This window comes from Manacus vitellinus, unplaced genomic scaffold, assembly GCF_001715985.3.
Source record: "Manacus vitellinus isolate BGI_N305 unplaced genomic scaffold, ASM171598v3 scaffold_40_pilon, whole genome shotgun sequence".
In the NCBI taxonomy this organism is placed as follows: domain Eukaryota; kingdom Metazoa; phylum Chordata; class Aves; order Passeriformes; family Pipridae; genus Manacus; species Manacus vitellinus.
This window is the reverse complement of record NW_021940541.1, coordinates 6,809,385-6,828,366: the sequence shown is the minus strand read 5'-3', so window position 1 is coordinate 6,828,366 and position 18,982 is coordinate 6,809,385. Positions and strand designations below refer to the sequence as shown.

The following is an 18,982-nucleotide window of genomic DNA, read 5'->3' as shown; positions in this document are numbered from 1 at the left end:
ATCACAAAAAATAATCACTGCTGTCACCATACAACTCAGAAGTAGAAGAATATCTTCTAGAAATCCGTAGCACTGATAAACCACATTAGTACAGCAAATACAATTCAAATGGTTGTACAATGCTACAGAAAAGAAACAGTGCAAAGAGGAGTTGATAGGGTAATAAAAGCAATGAAAGAGGTTTAAAAAAAGAATTCTTGCTGGAAAGCAGAAAGCAGTTCATAAAGAGCAGAACTGCACACGACTACATCAAAGCCTAAGCACTACTTGGAAAAGACTGAACACAAACCAAGAGGTCTGACAAAAAACCCCAAACAAACCAAGAGCCCACACACCTTTTCTCCAGCTTTGAAGAGAATAATATTCTCTTTAATGAATGAAGGAAATAGATTTTATTTCTTTCCACTATTTTGTTCAAGACAAAGACCATAAATATTGCCTTATAAAACTGGTTTGGATTTGTCTAAGTAAAACTGAGTGAAACAATCATTTTCCCTTGCTTACATAATACAGCAAGATAATTACAACTTTTCAACTGTCTTGGAAAGACAGTTGGTGTAAAAAACCAACTGAACAAAACCAAGCAAGTAACAGGAGGCACAGATTAGCTTGTAACCAAGCAAAATTCAGAAGAAAGGCAAATGCTTGTGCCCACACAAAGCAGAAGTGCCTCAGAAACTAACTATAACTTCATTCTTATTTTAAAAAAGTACATTTCATGATTAGAGTGCAATCACAACACCAAAGCTGAAACTTGGTGAATCAGAATGGGCCCACAGCTGTAATAACTACAAACTGAAGAAACATGGGTACTTTCTTAGTCAAGAATGAGCAAAAGTGCACAAAAATATACCTTGTACATTCAATTAATGTGACTTTTAGTCGACCTTCTCTCAATAGAAAATCCTGTATACAGAGGTCTCGATCTTCGTATTCATCAGCTGGCAACACTTGAAATGGAAAAAATGGCTTGAACCTGAAAAACACAGAACAGACTCATCTTAATTCAAATTACATAAAGAACACTAACACAGAGAAATATAAAAAAGGTAATAAGACCACAGTGAATCTTAAACATTCCTAAAGAGAAATAATACCCTTCCTACATATTTATTGGTCAAAAGGAACAAGTAGGAGCCACTAAAGCTTTTTGAATGCAGCAAACTGGACAATATAAACAAAGATTGCTTCACAGGAACAGACTGAGTTATACTGACTAGTGCAGGTAATTTTGAGAAAGTGGGAAGTTGAAAAAAATCACACAGTATGTTTATGATTGCAAACATATTCAATACAAAAGTCCTTTTGCAGTAAATATCTTACCAGGTCTGTAACTTCTCAGTTCATCTGCATAAACATTGTAGCACTAAAAGGTGGAAATATAATATGACCCTAAAGCTTAAACCTTTTATGACAGTGCTGTACTAGAGGACTGACCCTTACAGACACTTCAGTTACACACATTGATTCTTCTCACACTTGGTGAAAAACTTTCAGTTGCTCTTTTTAGCCACTCTTCTTGAATTAAAATAAAGACACAGGTATTCTAAATATTTGCTCCTGAGCCTTATTTCCCTCATCACAGCATGTGATTCCCAGGAAAAGCCGCTCATGTCCAAGATATTCAGTGTTTTACACATGTTATCTCTCCACATAATTCCCTGTCTGATTAGAATATGCTGTGTTATAAATAGCAATTCCATTTTTCAGTGCTAGTGCTGCAGTGTCAGACACAGACACAGACACAGTGTCAGATGGGAGGGAGGGGAGGAGAGGCTGCCCAGCTGCAGCCCCATCCCATGGCTGACACACACCCCCAATCCCAATGGCAAGGGCACAACCCTGCAGAAAGGGTGTGCACAAAAGTATTTGAAAACACTCTTGCAGGGTATTCCTTCTTTCTGCCTTTGTTCATTGCTCTCCTCTCCCAGCACTGCCCAGTTACACCCTGACCCAGGCTCCCAGCAACCATTCCTGCCAAGGACAGAGGACACGAGCACAGGCAGCCCGGATCTGCCATCCCATGGCAAAGAAGGCTTTCCTAAGTCCTGTTTGCTCAGCCAGCACAGGCATCTGCCTGTCACATTCGGAGATCACAACATGTGCAGGACACAGTCCCATGGATCTGAACTGAAGAGTTGCACACACCCCCATAAATAACGGGGCACCCTCTAACTGTCAGCACAGGCTGGGGAGGGAGCTCCACGCTCCCAGTCACGGCAACAGCCTCGCACAGAGCCAGCACTAAGACATTTCTTTTGTTCTCTTGGTGAATAAACACAACTCAACACTCCAGCTCTTTTCCTGAAATCCCATTCAACTTCTAACTTTAATTTGGTTCCAAGTTTCTCCCTCCTCAACTCCTTCAGGAAGAAAACCGTTTTGACACAGGTCAAGTGAAAAAATTCAATTTTAAAAGTTTATTCCAATGTTTTTTCTTTAAGTCTTGCATGACACATATGAAATCACTCTGGGCCACGGTTTATGTTTATGAGCCTACTATAAGCAACCAACTCAAAACATGCCTTTTGCATGTACTGTCTGGTCTGATATTTGACTCATATTTTCCTTTATAGTTCTCAAATAATTTAAGTAATAGTAGGGATCGCAAGAGTAGGGAACATTGCACCAAGATGACCCCACTATTTTCATTCTACAAGAGCTGGTATCACTTCAGGGCCTGATCCCCTTCCCACCCTGACCCACCTCCAGCCATCACATCTGCCCTTCATGTTTCTCACTTCAAGCATGAACAAGGGTGCCCTGCTCCTGTCGGGAGTGATTTTTACCCCCTGAAAACACAGGCTTGGCTCAGATTTTGTTAGGTAAAAAAGGAAAAGTTAGACAAGCACACTGGAAAATAATGCCAAGTTTTGGGTGAATAAATACTTGCATGTTTGAAGGGTTTTCAGCACGAAAAAACTACTTTTCAGGTCGTACCAGCAACTGACAATACATCTTCTCCCAAAATACATTAAAAAAAAAGATAGTTTTCCATGGGAACATCAAACCACTGACCACCATAAAACTCAGTGAGCTGGTATTTATAAGGTCTTTCCCTTACACATACACATCATAAAACAGCCTGCAGGCTATTTAACAAGAACACAGACCTGGACCAGTCTATTTTCAATACTAAAAATAAGAACTAAACAAAAAAGCAAACTAACAGACTAAGGAATTCCAGTAAGGATGCAGACATATCCACCTATACATTCAAACCAAAACCATCATCTTCAAATAACTTGAGAACAAAGTGTTCAGCATACACTGCAAGCCTTTGCTGCAGCACAGAATAATGAAATAATCCCCTGAACAAGACAGTTTCCCTCCTAGATTAAGACAATGTTTACTTCAATATTGATTTCTATTTTCAAAATACTTTTTAAAAATTCATACAACAATGAATTAAAGAGGAATGAATTCTAAAATACCAATGCAGTTAAACACAATAATATGCAAAACACTTAACAGTGTATGCAGGACTTGGTGCAGAACTACTTAAATCTTCTACACATATGGGATTAAAAGCAGTCTCAACATAATGTTTAATTTACAACAAGCACTTATGTTCACATTCTTAACACAGTAACTGATTTGTAAAATCCTTCACAAAACCCCCAACCCATCACCTATTTCCACTGGCACTGGTAATGTACAAAGAGCTAAATATCCACCTTAAATGCATTTTCAGTGTTTGAGTGCTGCTCTGAAGCCTTCCAAATTTACATCACTGCACTTATCCATTTAAAGCAATTCACAGAGAGTTTGTGCATTTCCAAAATTACACATGGGATAAATTACTATTTCCCATAGATTTCAATAACATTTAGGGAACTGAACTGCTGTCAGATGATTTAAGTACAAGACAACCCTATTTATTTGGAAAGACTTTCCAATTGGGAACTGGTGAAGTACCAGAGAGGGACAGTTGGTACCAGGGCCAGACAGTTCCCTTGTGCTGTAAAAACACAGCCAGGTAAGCCAGGCTCCTGTCAGAGTCTGCCCTCCCAGCTGCTCCCAGCTGCTTCCCATGGCTGGGAAAACCTGGGAGCACCTGGGAGCCACCCCCCCTTTCACAAGCAGTCACCAGGACAAAGGACACACTGAAGAGCGTGTTCCTAAAGTTATATACAAACACCTTACACCCAAAATCTTGCTTGGATATGTATGCTATTAAAAAAGAAAAAAAGTCTTTAAAAGTGGCTTATATTAGATGCTTCTAGTGTGTTTTCAACTTGTTTTTAAGTTACCAGAGACCCTCCACAAACTTATCATCTTATTTGGCCAGAAGTCTGAAATTCAGATAGTACACTATTAAGAAAATGTTAGTTAAACCCCAGCATTTCAATTTTACATTAAGAGGAAATCCATCAATCAAATTTCACGTAAAATTTTAGCAACTGAAAAAAAACCCTACAAAAATATTTAAAAGAAGCTGTGGAGTAGCAAGTGCTTCTCAACAAATACCACAAAGTACAATCAGCAAAAAAAAGTCACTTCACATGAGGAATTAGGTCAGATGATTACACTGAAAGATAATTAAGATAAAGTTACTCAATTAATACATTGGATTAAAAGTATACAGTAAAACAGCCCAATACTGAGCTCTTCCATACCCAAGCCCAGCAAAAACGCTGGCAGGCACTGCAGTCAGTGTCCCTCCTCCACGGCAAGGACTTCACACTCCACTCGTGCCCTGTGAGTCACTGCCCTGGCCCAGCTGCTCTCAGTGACTCCTGCCCTCACCAGCACCACCTCACTCAAAGGGCATCCAAAAACCCCCCAAAGGAATCAAGTTTGTTCCCTTCAGTTTGAGTGCTTTCAGCCCCTGAATCCTATTCTTCCTTCCAGCTGCCAGTTCTGGAGGGAAGAACTCACCTCAGAACAAGCCTGTAATTTGGTGGTTTAGTTTTAAAAATGTCTGACCTATATTCCCATTAATTTGTATTCACTATCCTGCCATGACTGGTTTGTGGACCTTCAGCCAACCTTTAACAGAGAAGAGGACAGAATTCTTTTACACCTTAGTTTAATTAACCTATTACCTAAATTAACTGCTTCCATCAGTACCTAGTTAACAACAGTATTTTTAGTTGCATGAGGAAATCTATTGACAACTGAGAAAAAAATATCAATTTATCTGGTATGAAACCAGATGCTTATGTTTCTGTTCATTGCATCAGTTAAGACTGTCCAGAATCACAGTAAAAAGGCCCACCAATAAATTGTTAAAAGCTACATACAGACAGGAACAAAATTCAAAAGCTCTCAGTACTCCATCTCCTACTTAGAAAAGCAGAAAGATTTACAGCTTCATTTGTAAGTGCAGAAGGGTCAGATTTTCTAGAACTTCTGCTAAGAAGAGAGATCATTTTCCAGAGTAAGTTCTGGGAAAAATTTAAATTATTCTCTGGGTTTATAATGGAAGTTTGAGATTTAAAACAGTGGTCTAAAAATTACTGAGTATGTGTTTAAGACCACATTAATCAGTTGTATTATACAAATTCCAGCATTACTACACTGACATGAAGATTAACTGTTGTCAGGTTTGTGAATTTGTTATTTAAGTTACATTAACTGAGCATCTAATTTTAATAAAAAGCAAAAAGAGACTTTAAATCTCAGAAGAACCGATCAACTAAAACCACAAGTATCCTCAGCATAAGGCAACTTTGTATGCATTGCAAATCCTAATTTTTAATGAGAAAGGTAAGCAAAATTCTACCACAATCTCAAATTAGACTGTGTTTAGTACAGAATCAATTCACTTTTTTATAAATGCTACTGTATGTGAAGATTCTAGTACCTAAAATACTCTCAAAAGAAAAACTGCCAAATTTATTTTCAGGTTGGGGAGCAATCAAAAGGTTCAGCTAACTACAGAACAGAACTAAATCACTCTCCTGTTTACATTGCCTTTGCCACCTGATGAACCGAAATGCAAGTCAGGCACTTGTAAAGTGTATAAATTTCAAAAAGAGTGATTGACACCCGATATTTTAAGACATATAACAAGTCCTCTATTCTTACATTGTGTGTAATTTAAGATGAAGTTTACTTCTACAAAAATTCTGAAATATTACAATCCACTCCTAAAGAGGCATAATCACCTTAATGTAAACTGCTTATATCAGATTGAAGATACAAAAATGGAACTCATCCTTTTTTTTGAGAAAAAAACCCCAACCAGCCAAAACTAGCAGTACTGTGCTTTTTAAAAGACTCTGCAAAAGCAATTCTCCAGCTGCCACTGGAGAATTCCACAGGGAAAATGCTGCAGAACTGTGTCAGCATTCATAGTCAGGGGACTTTAATAACTCAAATTATACTCTTATTCATTATAGACATCTACTAATTTCAGCTTTACTCACACCCATGAAACTCTGGTTTACAAGCAGCCTGAAAAACATCGCAATAAGACAATGTTTATTTTCTAGGAAGTTTTATGGTAAACTTCAAATCAGATCTAGTACCCCCCCACTGTGTTACAGGACATTCTGCCCCAGACACGTGGGAGGCTCTTACACACAAGTTCTCAATATATGAGCAGTCTTTTTTTTTTTTGTAACCAGACCTCAAAAGAAAAAAAGGAAAAGGTAAAGATTTTATTATTCCCTTTTTTCTTCAAAGATGTTTCACACATTTCCAGATTCTTAAGCTACAGTGTTCTCATTTCTCAGTAACTCTGAGATACATCTTGAATCAGACACTCAAGACAGACAATTACAAAACTTCGATTTGTTCTTGACTTCGACAAGAATAAATGGAAACAGTTCAGTACATGCTTCCAAAAAGACAGCAGATTTTTTTCCCTGCATATATGACAGAAGTCATTGTGAATTCAAGAAGGAGAGTCCTAAAGACATGGTATTACTGTCTGGACTGAAATAGCCACAGGTAAAAAAGAAATTTTGAATCAGACTTACCAAAACTGCTTTCTTATGAGCACGAACAAGATTGATTTTACCATGCACAGACTATTTTGCACTTCAAGAACACTGTCCAAATTCTAAATTCCATAAATACTGAAACAGCTTTGTCAACTCAATGCAGTCAATGCCTGCTTGAGACCAGAGTTTTCAGGTGGTATTTTTGGTTTGGGTTTGGGTTTTTTTTTTGTTTTTTTAGCTGAAGCAAACTGTTGATTCAAATTAAGAGAAAGAGATCAAAATCCTGCTATATTTCAGTTTCAAACAGGATGAAGACAAAATTGCCCTGTTTAAGCAGAAAGCCTGAATTATTGTGGCTCTGCTCCAGGTGGGACAGAAAATGCAGAATATGTTCATTTGTTCACATAGGGCTGGAAGAGCAGCAGGTGTGGTTTAGCAAGCAGCTTTTAGGCATTTAAGGAGAACAGCAGCAGAAAAAAAAAAAAAACACCAGAAAATAAGCAAATAAACACAAGCCACCCCAAAACTCTACCTTTAGCCAGCTGGATTAGGGACTGATCCCAGGGACTGATGCCAGCAAAATACTGCCTTTTGCTCACTTCAGCAGTGTGTTCTCCCATAAGGAGGTCTCAAGTCCCTACAAACATCATCTCTCTGCAATAGTGGTTAGAGGAAAAAGATGATGTTCTAATAGAAGTCTAAGCTCTGGACATGACTCGTTCACTGAGCTCAAGAGTTTTAATCCTCTCCTCTAAAGGCCAGCCTATGTCCATATGAAACAAATGGCATCTCTTAGACTGCCTAGAGAGAAAACAACACTGCTGAAAGCAGCCTCAGACAGCTGTCAGCCAGAAGTGAAAAAATATTTGTATCTGTTCTGAATTCTAGGCATGAAAGCTTTCCAGGGTTTATCCTCACTCCTCCAGTTAAGTTCAAAAAATGCTCAAACTACAGAAGCTTCTCCTTAATCTACATTTATCTATTGACGAGACACAAGATGGTCCAGTTCCCACCCCGGCAGCCTTCCAAAGAGCTGGAGCTGGTGCTGTGTTCCAAGCTGGGTGAGTGACAGCTCCCCTGAGCTGTGGGCAGCACTCCCCACGGCCCTGCTTTGCAGAGAGCTCAGGGGCTGCAGGGTGGGAACCAGGCCATGGCCAGCACTGGCCACCCGTGCCCCAAGCACAGGTGACAGCAGTGGTGTCACAGCATTTCATTTGTGGGCCTGCACTGTAAATGGGACCAAATGACAGCAGCTCAGCCCGGCCATGACCTGTGGCACTGCTGCTCACAGTCACACACAGGAAGGGCTCAGGAGATTAACGAACAGGAAAGATTCCTGCACTTGCCAAATCCTGCATCACTGATGGCAAGCACTTGTGATTACACTGGAAAGAAGCAGCTTCTCAAATTGCTATAATCTTTTCCTACCAAACTCACCATGAATTTGGATACTTTCTCTAATTTGCCCTTCCTTCAGAGGAACGGAGAAAAAAGAAAAAAAATGTGAGTTTTTGTGGTATTGTTTTAAAACAATACCACTGACTTACACTGCTGTTCCCACCCCACCTCCCCTTGTAATCCACAGGGCTCTTTGCCTGGAAACATTAGAATTTGTTTTGTTTCCTCTAACATATTGCATCAAGTTTTGTTAGCAAGTATGCAGTTATTCTTAAAAACAAAAAACAACTGTTGAAGTTTCCAGAATTACACTGCATCATATCCTGATTAATTACTAAGGAACTATTCACCAAGCCAGATCACTCCCAGAGGTGACTCAAACGCTACCATGAAGCCTTCTGCCATGTCACTGCAAGACTGATCTTCCATTTCTACTCTTCCTATTTTAGCTTAGGCAAACAGGAATAATGCTTTAAGATATTTACTACACATAATCTTGTATCTAATGCCATTATTAAAGTAGATCATAATATTTGTACACTGAATGGGCATTTTTCATAACTATGTTGCCATTAAAATTTATTCAAGAAAATATACTGAAGCTTAGCACTCTCAGTCAAGAAAGTCAGGAACAAAGTATACAAGTGTTACGATTTCCAGTAGATATCCACAGATAATTTTAAAATCCTGGACAGAAAGTAAGAAATAATTTTGTACATTTACATCTCAAACTGTCCCTGTAAGTTTTTCAGTTAAAGCAACACAAAATTGCTAAAAAAATTAATTCCCAAATGATTATCCTAATTTAATTTTATGCTAGTAATATCTGGCAATTAATTACTGTCTTTGAGTATGTGTAACAGTCTGATTAACTGTATCATCAGCTGATCTCTGTAATACACTCTTTACTGCAGACAGAGCTTTATGACATCTTGTAAGTCTTCCAAAATGTGTGAACTGTATTGCTGTAGTAGAATTCCTGTATTTTTCAACCAGAAACAGCTCCAGTGGAGTGGGCTGGGCACACTGCTCCTCATGGCCCCTCTGCTGAGCCCAGCACAGAGCTCAGCTGAACTACACCAAGGGACAAGGGAATTCAGACATTATAAAGGTAAGTTGTTCCCATTTCATAGTAAGGCTAAAATGAATTACAGCAGCTAGTGGGGAAAAAAATAACTAAGTAGCTCTCCAGAGCCCAGCTGAGGGTTGAAAACAATTCCTGCCTTTTTCTTACCTCACAAAAAGTAAGGTTCCTCCTCTCTTTCTTTTCTTTAGTGCTACACCCAGCACCTCCTTGGCAGTTTGCACAGACAGGTCTAAAATGCTGTCAGGCTCCAGCTGGGTCCTGCAGTAAACAGAGGTGCACTTCCAATCCTTGGAGGAATTATGAACCCAGGCAAGGCTCCACAAGAGGAGCAGTCCTTCCAGAAGGAAGAATGCTCAGGGAAGCAGATGCACCCACATGGCTTTGGGCAGGTGTGATGGAGGAGCGGGAGGCACCAAACCCAGCACAGCAACCCCACCTTGTTGGGCAGAGCAATGCAGGAGCACCTCCTTCCAGCCCCAGGCACAACCATTCCCTGCTGGCTGGGCATTGAGGAGCACCTCCTTCCAGCCCCCGACACAACCATTCCCTGCTGGCTGGGCATTGAGGAGCACCTCCTTCCAGCCCCAGACACAACCATTCCCTGCTGCCTGGGCACCCAGCACTGCTGCAGGAACTGCCTGTGCAACACAAACCTCGCTGGCAAATTCAGTCTCCGCTGCAGGATTTTTTCATGGATTTACTATATACCCTGGCTGGAATCATTGAATACCTTGGAGGTCTGAATTCTACTCTGGATTCAACTGGCTTGTGAAACAACAGCCATTTGTTAAACAGGAGAAGTAAAAAGTAATGGAAAAAGCTTCCAAAACTTGTGTGGATCTTACTCATGTCTCTCAACTGAGATAAACACAATTCCAGCAGTAAATTCTTTAAACAGAAACTCACTGATATCAGCAGAAACTACTCAAATAAATGATGTAAGTTCTGTGTTCAGCTTAGTGTGTCACAATTAACCTGACAAATTTTTATAAAATAATGACCCTCAAAACCCCTTCACACAAACTGGCATCCACGCTCATTTCCAAAGTGAGAATTTATCCACTGTCATGAACAAGCCTTCTTCAACCCTCAAATGTCAAAATAAAACTTCCAGGACAGCATTTTTTAAAATTATTTAGAGTTGGGTAGTCACACGTCACTCAGAATAGAACCTTCTTGAAATAATTGTTCCCAGCTAACGTGTATAATATTGGATTACTGCTTTCTACTGGATGAAAGTACAGTTTGAGATCATCATGCAAAGGTTTTTGTAGCTCTACAATTCATGGATTTTAGTTGAGTGGGGTGGCACAAATTATCTATTAATATTACCTACCTATGTGGGTTGCTAATTTTTCTCCATACTCATTTTAGACAATAAAGTTTATTAATCCTAGGAGAAGTTTTAAATTTAAAGCCTTCTACTATACTGTAAAGAAAAATAATCTCAAAAATAACCAAATATTGAAATAGTTCTAAATCAAACAAGTGTGAACATGGCTGTAAACACGGGAGCTTATCAGGTGACTTCAGGCAATCTCTGCAGGAATGCAGGATAAGCAGTTTCCCACAGAAAGCCAGGAACATGACAGGAGTAGCTCCAAGAGTGAATGCAGCAGCCTGAGACTGAGCTTCACCAGCACTGGAGCACCACCCCTTCCACCTCACTGATGACTGAAACCTACTGGCCTTGCCCAGGCTGCCTATTTGGGAGCTTTCGGATCAAGTGTCATTCGCTAATAAAAAGATTAACTATTTCATGTGTTTATATAGATAAAAACAGATATAAAACAGGTTCTGCAAAAGGCTCATACATTTTTACATCAAATGAGCTACTAAGAGATGTATTAGCTACATATTTTCAGAGGTAAATTCCGTGTCTCTATCCCTGGAAGTAATAATCTCCTTCAAGGCAAATGCAGTGTTCAGTTTGTGTAACAGGTGGGGGACATTAGTCACAGTGTCTATGCACAGAGTGTAAAAATCATAACACAGCCTGGAGAAGGTGATTCAGAATAGCCCAGCTCCAGTGCCTGAACACACCCACCTGCTCCAACAGAGAGGCTTGGAACCAAACCTGGACATTTCTTAGATGCCTACTGTCCAGTAGTGTGATCAACTCCTGTATGCCCTGTATTTACCCTGAAATAATAAAAAGTGCTTCTGCTTATTTCATATTTTATTTAAAAGAATCGAAAGCAACACAGATGATGGCAATTGAATAAAAAGTAACATATTTATTCTCACTGAGTAGCAAGATCAGTTTGAACACTGAAGATCAGAGTCCAGATGAACATGGTCTCAATGCTGGTACGTGCAAAACACCAACAGCCAAAAAAATCTCATCGGATTTTCCACAGTCTTTATTCACTAACAACATGAAAGATGTGCACTGCAGGACTAAGATCAAGCAATTTTTAAATACAATCCAGCAAAAGTGCTACATGAGTTAATATTCTTTCATTATTATTGCACAGAGTCTTTTATATACTGTTTCAAGTAAGAAAAGTTGAAGGAGGTCTTATTTTCCTGTCACTCCAATTAACCTTAATGCTTACTGGATTCCTATCTGCAGCAAATACAGATACTAATCACAAAACTTACACCTTCATCCATCTCTCCCTGCAGCTGAGGGGTTTTTTTGTCCCCAGCTATACCTGTGGTGTCTCAGTTTCTTCACCCATCCGTCTCAAGTCAGTGCTGTATTAGTTCATCACCCTTGCAGCTAAGAAAATAGAAGATCTGTTGACTAACCACAGGAAAAGGCTCACTCTTAACCCAAAAAGAATGCCACCTGTATACTGGGAAATGTCTGGTATGTAGCTGGTCACTCATTAAATCTGACTGTATAAGGAACAAGTTTCAAACTGACATTCTTTCATAATTAAATCTTTCCAGTGTGATAACTCATGAAGTGCTGGATGACCAAAAATGTTTCAAAACCCCTAGAACCAATGGTTTTGAATCTGACAGCTACATAAGAAGATTTACATACATACTTTGCACCGTATAATTTCATATAACCTGAGGAAAGATGTATTTAGTGACCTTTCAGACACACTGTATGCCTGAGGCAGAGCACTCCCAAAACAAAAACAGTAAAAACCTCTGCACTACAAAAAGCTTCCTTCTACACACGTAGCACCCTTGAAAAAAAGGAAAGTATTTAAGGCTCTGAGGTTTGGTTTTGTTTAGTGTGTCAGGTTGCCTACAGATCCATTTACCCAACTCCTCTATGAACAAGAGAAATCCCTTGTCCATGTACTGCAAAGACAACCTTCCAAGCATGAAACCACTGCCTGCAGACAGATCTACTGATTCCAATTAGCACCACTTTGCCATTAGAAAAACAAGTCTTTGTGCTGGCATCACTCAGGGCATTACCTCTGGAGCAGTCTGAGAATCACAGTGCTGCTTTACCATCAATTTTTGCACAGCAGAAAAGGACTCAGATCCTGGGAGCTTTTTTAATGCTTTGGAACACTAGAAGATTTTGTACCTAGAACAGGCATGGTGTTAACAAAAAGAAAAGGGAAAAAAAAGATCTCTTCTTTCCTTTCAGCAGCAGTAGAAATGAGAACTTCAAACAGGAGTGCCCTATAAATTTAACTACTAAGAGAGATTCATATCACAACCCCAGCAGAAATCATTCAGAAAAAAAAACTCTCCCTTTGCAGAACCTTTGAGAAAGGTCTCTCTACTGGCTGCTGCTTTCTGAAGTTAAGACATGGTCACAATCTCAGGCTCTATTTCTGGTACTTCTGCATATAACGACATCATATGAATAATACATACTTTTTTAAATTGTATACTTTTTCCAATACCTCTATTACCATAGTATGAAGTAATTTCTATTATAAAACTTATAAAATCAAATCAATAGCTATTTACATTACTTCTTGGCTTAAGTTTTGCCAAAACCAAGAAACTGCTATGTAACTCTCAGATTGCATTCTATAATGGTAAATTAAAATAGGCTTGTCTAATTGTTCTTCCCAGTGAAATTCAATATAGCCCCAGCTTCCAAATAAAGCATAAAACTATTAACCATGACTAACTATACTGCAAACGATCAGTTCCCAAGATAATTCATGTTGGAAGGGACCAGATGAGGTCATCTCAATACCCAATAGAGAAATGTTAGAAGCAATTCATTGAGACGTTACTTCTAACAAAAAGAAAGTCATTCCCCTCTGTGGTAGCATGCTTTAAAATAAAGTACAGTTTCTCAAAACAGGCTAGTATCAATACTTAGCTTTTTTTTAATGTAACAAACTGAGAAGCAAAGTATTCTTAAAATACACAGGACTGACTCACTGCTTAGGCAATACCTGATCTACTTAAATGGATCATCTAAATGGATGAACTCGCAAGATGTTACATTTAGAAAAAACCAGCAGCTGTCATATTTTTTCACATCCTTTCTTAAGAAATACCAGGAAGTTAAATTCTGGTGGGAGACAAGACTGCAAGCACTTCCTCCTCAGCCTCCACATACACACAAAGGGCTTTGTATTTTCATTATGGTAAAGTGTATTTTTTTTTTGCCTAGAAAGAGCCCAAAACCCAAAGCTGTCCAAAATCTACACAAGCGAGACCAGGCCCTGTTCAAAACAGCCAAACTCCACCCAACAGTTAAGAACAGGCTGGACAGCACAGCACCTCCCTACCTGTACCTACACACCTGATGGGATGGGGGCATATCAAGGTTGCCACCGTAAGGAGATTATTAAAAGGTTAACGAGCAAGGTACAGCTCATCAGAGAACTAATCCAGATGAACACATGACTACTGCAACAGCACCAGCAAGCAAGGACACAGACACCTGAAGCAGTTCTGTAAATGTGTCTGTAAATCCCAAACCTGCTATGGCAATGCAGAACTGCAGCTTAGTGTTAACCACTTCATCCTACTGTTAAAAGCCATGACACAGAAAGTTAAAACCAACATGAACAATGTCTACAGTACTAAACAACTGTCTGAGTGTATCCAATGAAAACCCAAACAAACAAACTCCACTCTGTGCTGCCAGCATTCCTTGTCATTCTCTAGTGAGAGAAACCTGCGTGACAAATACAGCGGCAAGGAGAGCTGGGCGGGTGCCAGACTGACTGAATACAGCCCTGACAGTGCCAGCACTGCACATCTGGGCACAGCAACACAGCTGCTGGGGCTGGGGCCACTCTGCAAAACATCACAGCCAGCAGGGAGCTCAAGGCTTTCCACTCTCAGTCTCAAGTTCCACCCACTAGTCCACTTGACTTAGGACTGAAAAAAAAAATGTAATTGAAACAGTTAATTCAAGTCAAAATAGAGTTTGGAGTACGTAGAGCCAAATAAATGATACCTACAATTATTCATTAGGGCTAGCTATTAAAAAAGAAATAACAGTGATTCAGTTATCTCACTCTCAAAAATGCAGCAGAACTTGTGTATACTGGAGAAGAAAAATGGTCATATTAGATCTTCCCCACATCTGAACAAGATACTGCTCCAACATACAAAAATGTTTTCAGAAAAGCTGTTTGCATTTCTATTACAAAACAAGAAACACATTAACTACAAAACAGTAGTAACTGTTGCTATTATCAGTTGAATTGCACAAATCCTTTATCAGTGATAACAAAAACCCCAAACTAAAAACAACCCAGCCTACCATTCAGTGGATTTTAGCAGCAGCCTTACATCCAGGGATGTAATCAAATTCTACTATACAAGACAGCAATTCCCATTCACTGGCAGAGCAGCTTCATAATAGGGTGTTTTGCCAGACACAAACACATTTATTAAAGGGCCAGAGAAAACACACCCTATTAGAATAAAACACAAATTACTACTTACGTGTTTAGACAAAGTGCATCCCTTCTTTTTCAATTAGTAGACAATTGCTTTTGTAGAGACAAATGTGCATAAAATGCCAAACAAACTTTAAATGCACTTACTAGGCTGCACTGCCTTTCCTACAGACAGGAGTGCAGCAGGAATGCAGGATGCCTTTTTCTCCTTTCCAGCTGCAGTTATGCACATCACACAAAGCCAGTCCTAGCAATGGGTGATACAGAAGATCAACTTACTAATCACTGCTCTGCTGCATTAATTTTGTACGAACTGGAAGGAATACAGAAGTACATGTGTAGTAATCTGGCTGTAGCAACAGACAACACACATGAAGATACTTTCTTTCTTCATACAGTATTTAACAACTAAATACCAGAGGAGGTGGGGATCTGCTACACAACCTTAGTTACAGGATGATCAAATACTGACAAAAGTTCTCTTCTTATGCCATTCACTACCAAGTAATAATATCTATAAGTTGCCTAACACAAAAGACAAAGAAAATGGCATATTTTTAATTTTAGTGCTAATTAATACCTTGAAACAAGATGAAACTCTTTTGTGAACTTCAACCTGGAAACCAGAGAGCCAATCTGAACAGAGCAGCAAAGTGCCCCTTTTAACCAGCTGAAAAGGGAACTCCTCACACTCCAAGTGCTTTTGTTTACAAGGCTGTAATTACTGCTATTCAAAGATTTATTTACAAAGTTACTTGAGCAGGAGTAGGGAGACCTCAGAAAAGTTCTGAGCTATGCATGGATGCAAATATTTAAACAAAGGCATACAGGCCACAGGAAAAACAAATGAGGAGAGGATAATCACACTCCCTGCAGATGAGAAACTTTTAAACTCTAAGGTAACAGTTGTAAAAGCAGTTGTAAAAACTCCTGACTTCTTCCTATATACTCTTTGCTATGGAATATATTAACATATCATATTCCCAAATTCAATGTGTTCTTACAAATTCTATTTAAACCACCAAGTTTTGTATCTTATCAGCAGGGTACTTGATTTTCCAAACACCATCTAAACCATAACGTCTCAGCTCTCAGCTCAGCCACCACATAAGAAAGTATTGTTACTACTCAGCTGTTACCAAGCCTTGCTGCCTTGGGATCCACCTGCCTAAACTCCCCTGGGGGACACTGGTGGAGAATACATGGCTTTAGACTGTATTTCACAAGACCTTGTGCTACTGGGCACAGCTAAATGTTCCCCCTGTAAGTTTTAAAGGCCAGGCTCTGCACAGCAGGACACCAGTGACCCGACCTTCCTTCCTCAAGACAACGACATTAGTAGCATTAAGCTTAGTGTCCTGCCTACCCCCTTCAAACAGGGAGGGGCAGAAGGACATGATGAGGTCATGGCATAAAACTTAAAGGTCAAAACCACCCTCCCAGGGCTGGACACTGTTTCACTGAACATCTGCCACCCTATGCTACCAGCCTACTATCTAGTGTGAAATTCAACTGTTACTGCATTTTCCTCTAAAGCACTCATAAATGTCCAACTCCTTTAACTAAAGAGAACATTTTAAATTAACGGTTAATTCTTTTTAGTTTTATAATAATTTATACTTCATATATCAGTGTCAGTTACCTTCTGTCCTCACATTTCCACACATTTCTATCTCAGGTTCCACATTCTGCTTCTTTCCTTATTTTCCCTCCCAGTTCCTTTAAGTGCCAGTGGCTCACACAGGCCTCAGTCATTCTTTCTGGGGCAGAAAGTTTGAGAAACACGTGGAAAACTGACTCCTTCTACCTAAATGACAGCACCTTACTGTCCAGGTGTATCTGTCAGAGGAAAAATGCAGGTGTCTGTCTTCACCTGCTGTCAAGGGAGTGTAAAGTCCATCTGCTGTACTTGCTCTTCCCAGGTATGCCGAGAGTGCTCTGCACCACGACTGTGCTATCCCAGCCTCTCCTTAGGGCCCTTCCCCACAGTTAAAGAGCTTCAGGCTCTTTCCAAAAAAGTAAGAGAACTGAAACAAACCTGCTCTTGACAGCTTCCCTGCTTCCCAGGGATTGCTCGCTTCTGGAGAGCCATTCAGTGCCTCAAAATCTGACAGGACCACCACAGTACCCAAAGAAACTACTTACTGCCTTGTCAGAGCTGTCCAAATCTTGGATATTTTACAAATCCACTTTCATGAGAACTCTTAGAAACTCAATTGCAGGAGAACCAGCTGAAAAGGCTCTAAAAATTACATCACTACTGAGCTAATTACACTTCAAAATTCAAATAGGCATTTTCAGCTACTCATCTCTCATGAATTTCAGGAAAAAGGCTTACTGCAGAAGAATGTGGTAAACAAAACAAAAATCCTCACTTAACACATAACACAAGCTACAAAGAACAAACAAAAGAGAAAGGAAAGATGGTATTGTAAGAGTGGTAAGACACAGAACAGAAACACAGTACCTAGACAGTGGTAAGACATTCAATACCAGAGTGTGGAATCAAAGTCAAGATGTCCCTTGCCACTTCTGCTCCAGAAATGTCACTGATCATGTCATTATATTCACTGTACAATGCACTCTGTGCTGCAATGTGCACATTTGTAAAAGAAAACATACTACCATACAAAGAAGGAAAAAAAACCCCAAGAGGTCCCCAAAGTTTTACTTACCACAGTAGTGGTAATATTTCTCTTATTAACTTCTAGACTTCACCCAAGTTACAGAAGAAATTAAGCAGACCAGTAGAGAAGCTGACAGCATATATCATAGGATCTCAAAAGGATTCCTCAGAGCCAGAACTTTACCCATTGTCACATTAGGCAACAACCACCTCACCTCTAGAGGTGAGTGTAAGCCACAAGTGCTGCCCAGATGGCTCACCAGTGGCGGGAGCTATGGAGGACACCCCAAACCCACAGACACTCTCTGCAAAGCCGTTCTTTCTCTCTTCCAAAGAGGGATATCATGGTCCTGTTGTCGGACACCTGACAGGATCCCGAAAATCTTTGACACCTCCTAATTCTGCCATTTAGTTACACACAGTACAGAGCATGTCACAACCTCACTGTGCAATGGCTTCTTCACCTGGTATAAATGGAAAACGATCCTTCTCTTCCTGGAAAGCTTCTGACAGCAGACAAGCAATGGACAAGTACCCCTACTGCAGAAATGCCCACAAAAATCTCTTTTTACCTGCTAAGAGCAAAACAGCAATTCTGTTGCACACCACCCCCAGTAACAGAGGTCGCAGGACATCTTACCTGATTTTATAATTGGGTAGGGTGTGCTTGCGCTTAATAACCTTCTTGAACTGGTTCACTATGATGGAAGTGAGCTGGGGCATGGGCCTCCCTTCGAACTGGGACTTCACCTCGAACACTATCACGGGGTCGTCCATGAAAGAGAAGAACCAGTGAGTGAAGGGCAGACGCGTGAAGACCAGCTTCAGCTTCCCCATCACCCGGGAGATCTTCACGAAGAGATAGGCCGACTTGCCAAAGACCAGGTCGGCGTCGATGGCCAGGTGGAAGCCACCATTGTACTCCAGGTCCACCTCGAAGCCCAGCTCCTCGGGACAGCCCTCCTCGTTGCAGCACACCGGCCGGATGAGCTTCACCGACTTGAACACGGGCAGGACATCGCCGAGAGAGACCTCCCTGAGGCTGAGCCCCTCCAGCACCTTCCCCGTCATCTTGGCCTGGAGCAGCTCCTCGAACTCCACCTTGATCTTCTTGGTGACCCAGTCCCTGACCAGGGCAGTGTCCCTGAGCTCCCTGAAGAGGAAGAGGAAGATGGCATTGAGG

General features: G+C 40.3%; 1 protein-coding gene across 1 annotated transcript in view; it reads right to left on the bottom strand.

The window, feature by feature from the left end:
• Positions 1-18,981, bottom strand: part of PDZD8 (PDZ domain containing 8) — a gene marked incomplete at its 5' end in the record, with an annotated part of 58,807 nt that extends 39,826 nt beyond the window's left edge. The window contains 2 exons of the mRNA XM_018078499.2: positions 854-976; positions 18,440-18,981. Coding sequence (XP_017933988.2) covers positions 854-976; positions 18,440-18,981 — 665 coding nt within the window. The remainder of the gene's footprint in view (positions 1-853; positions 977-18,439) is intronic.
• Position 18,982: the final 1 nt, after the last annotated feature.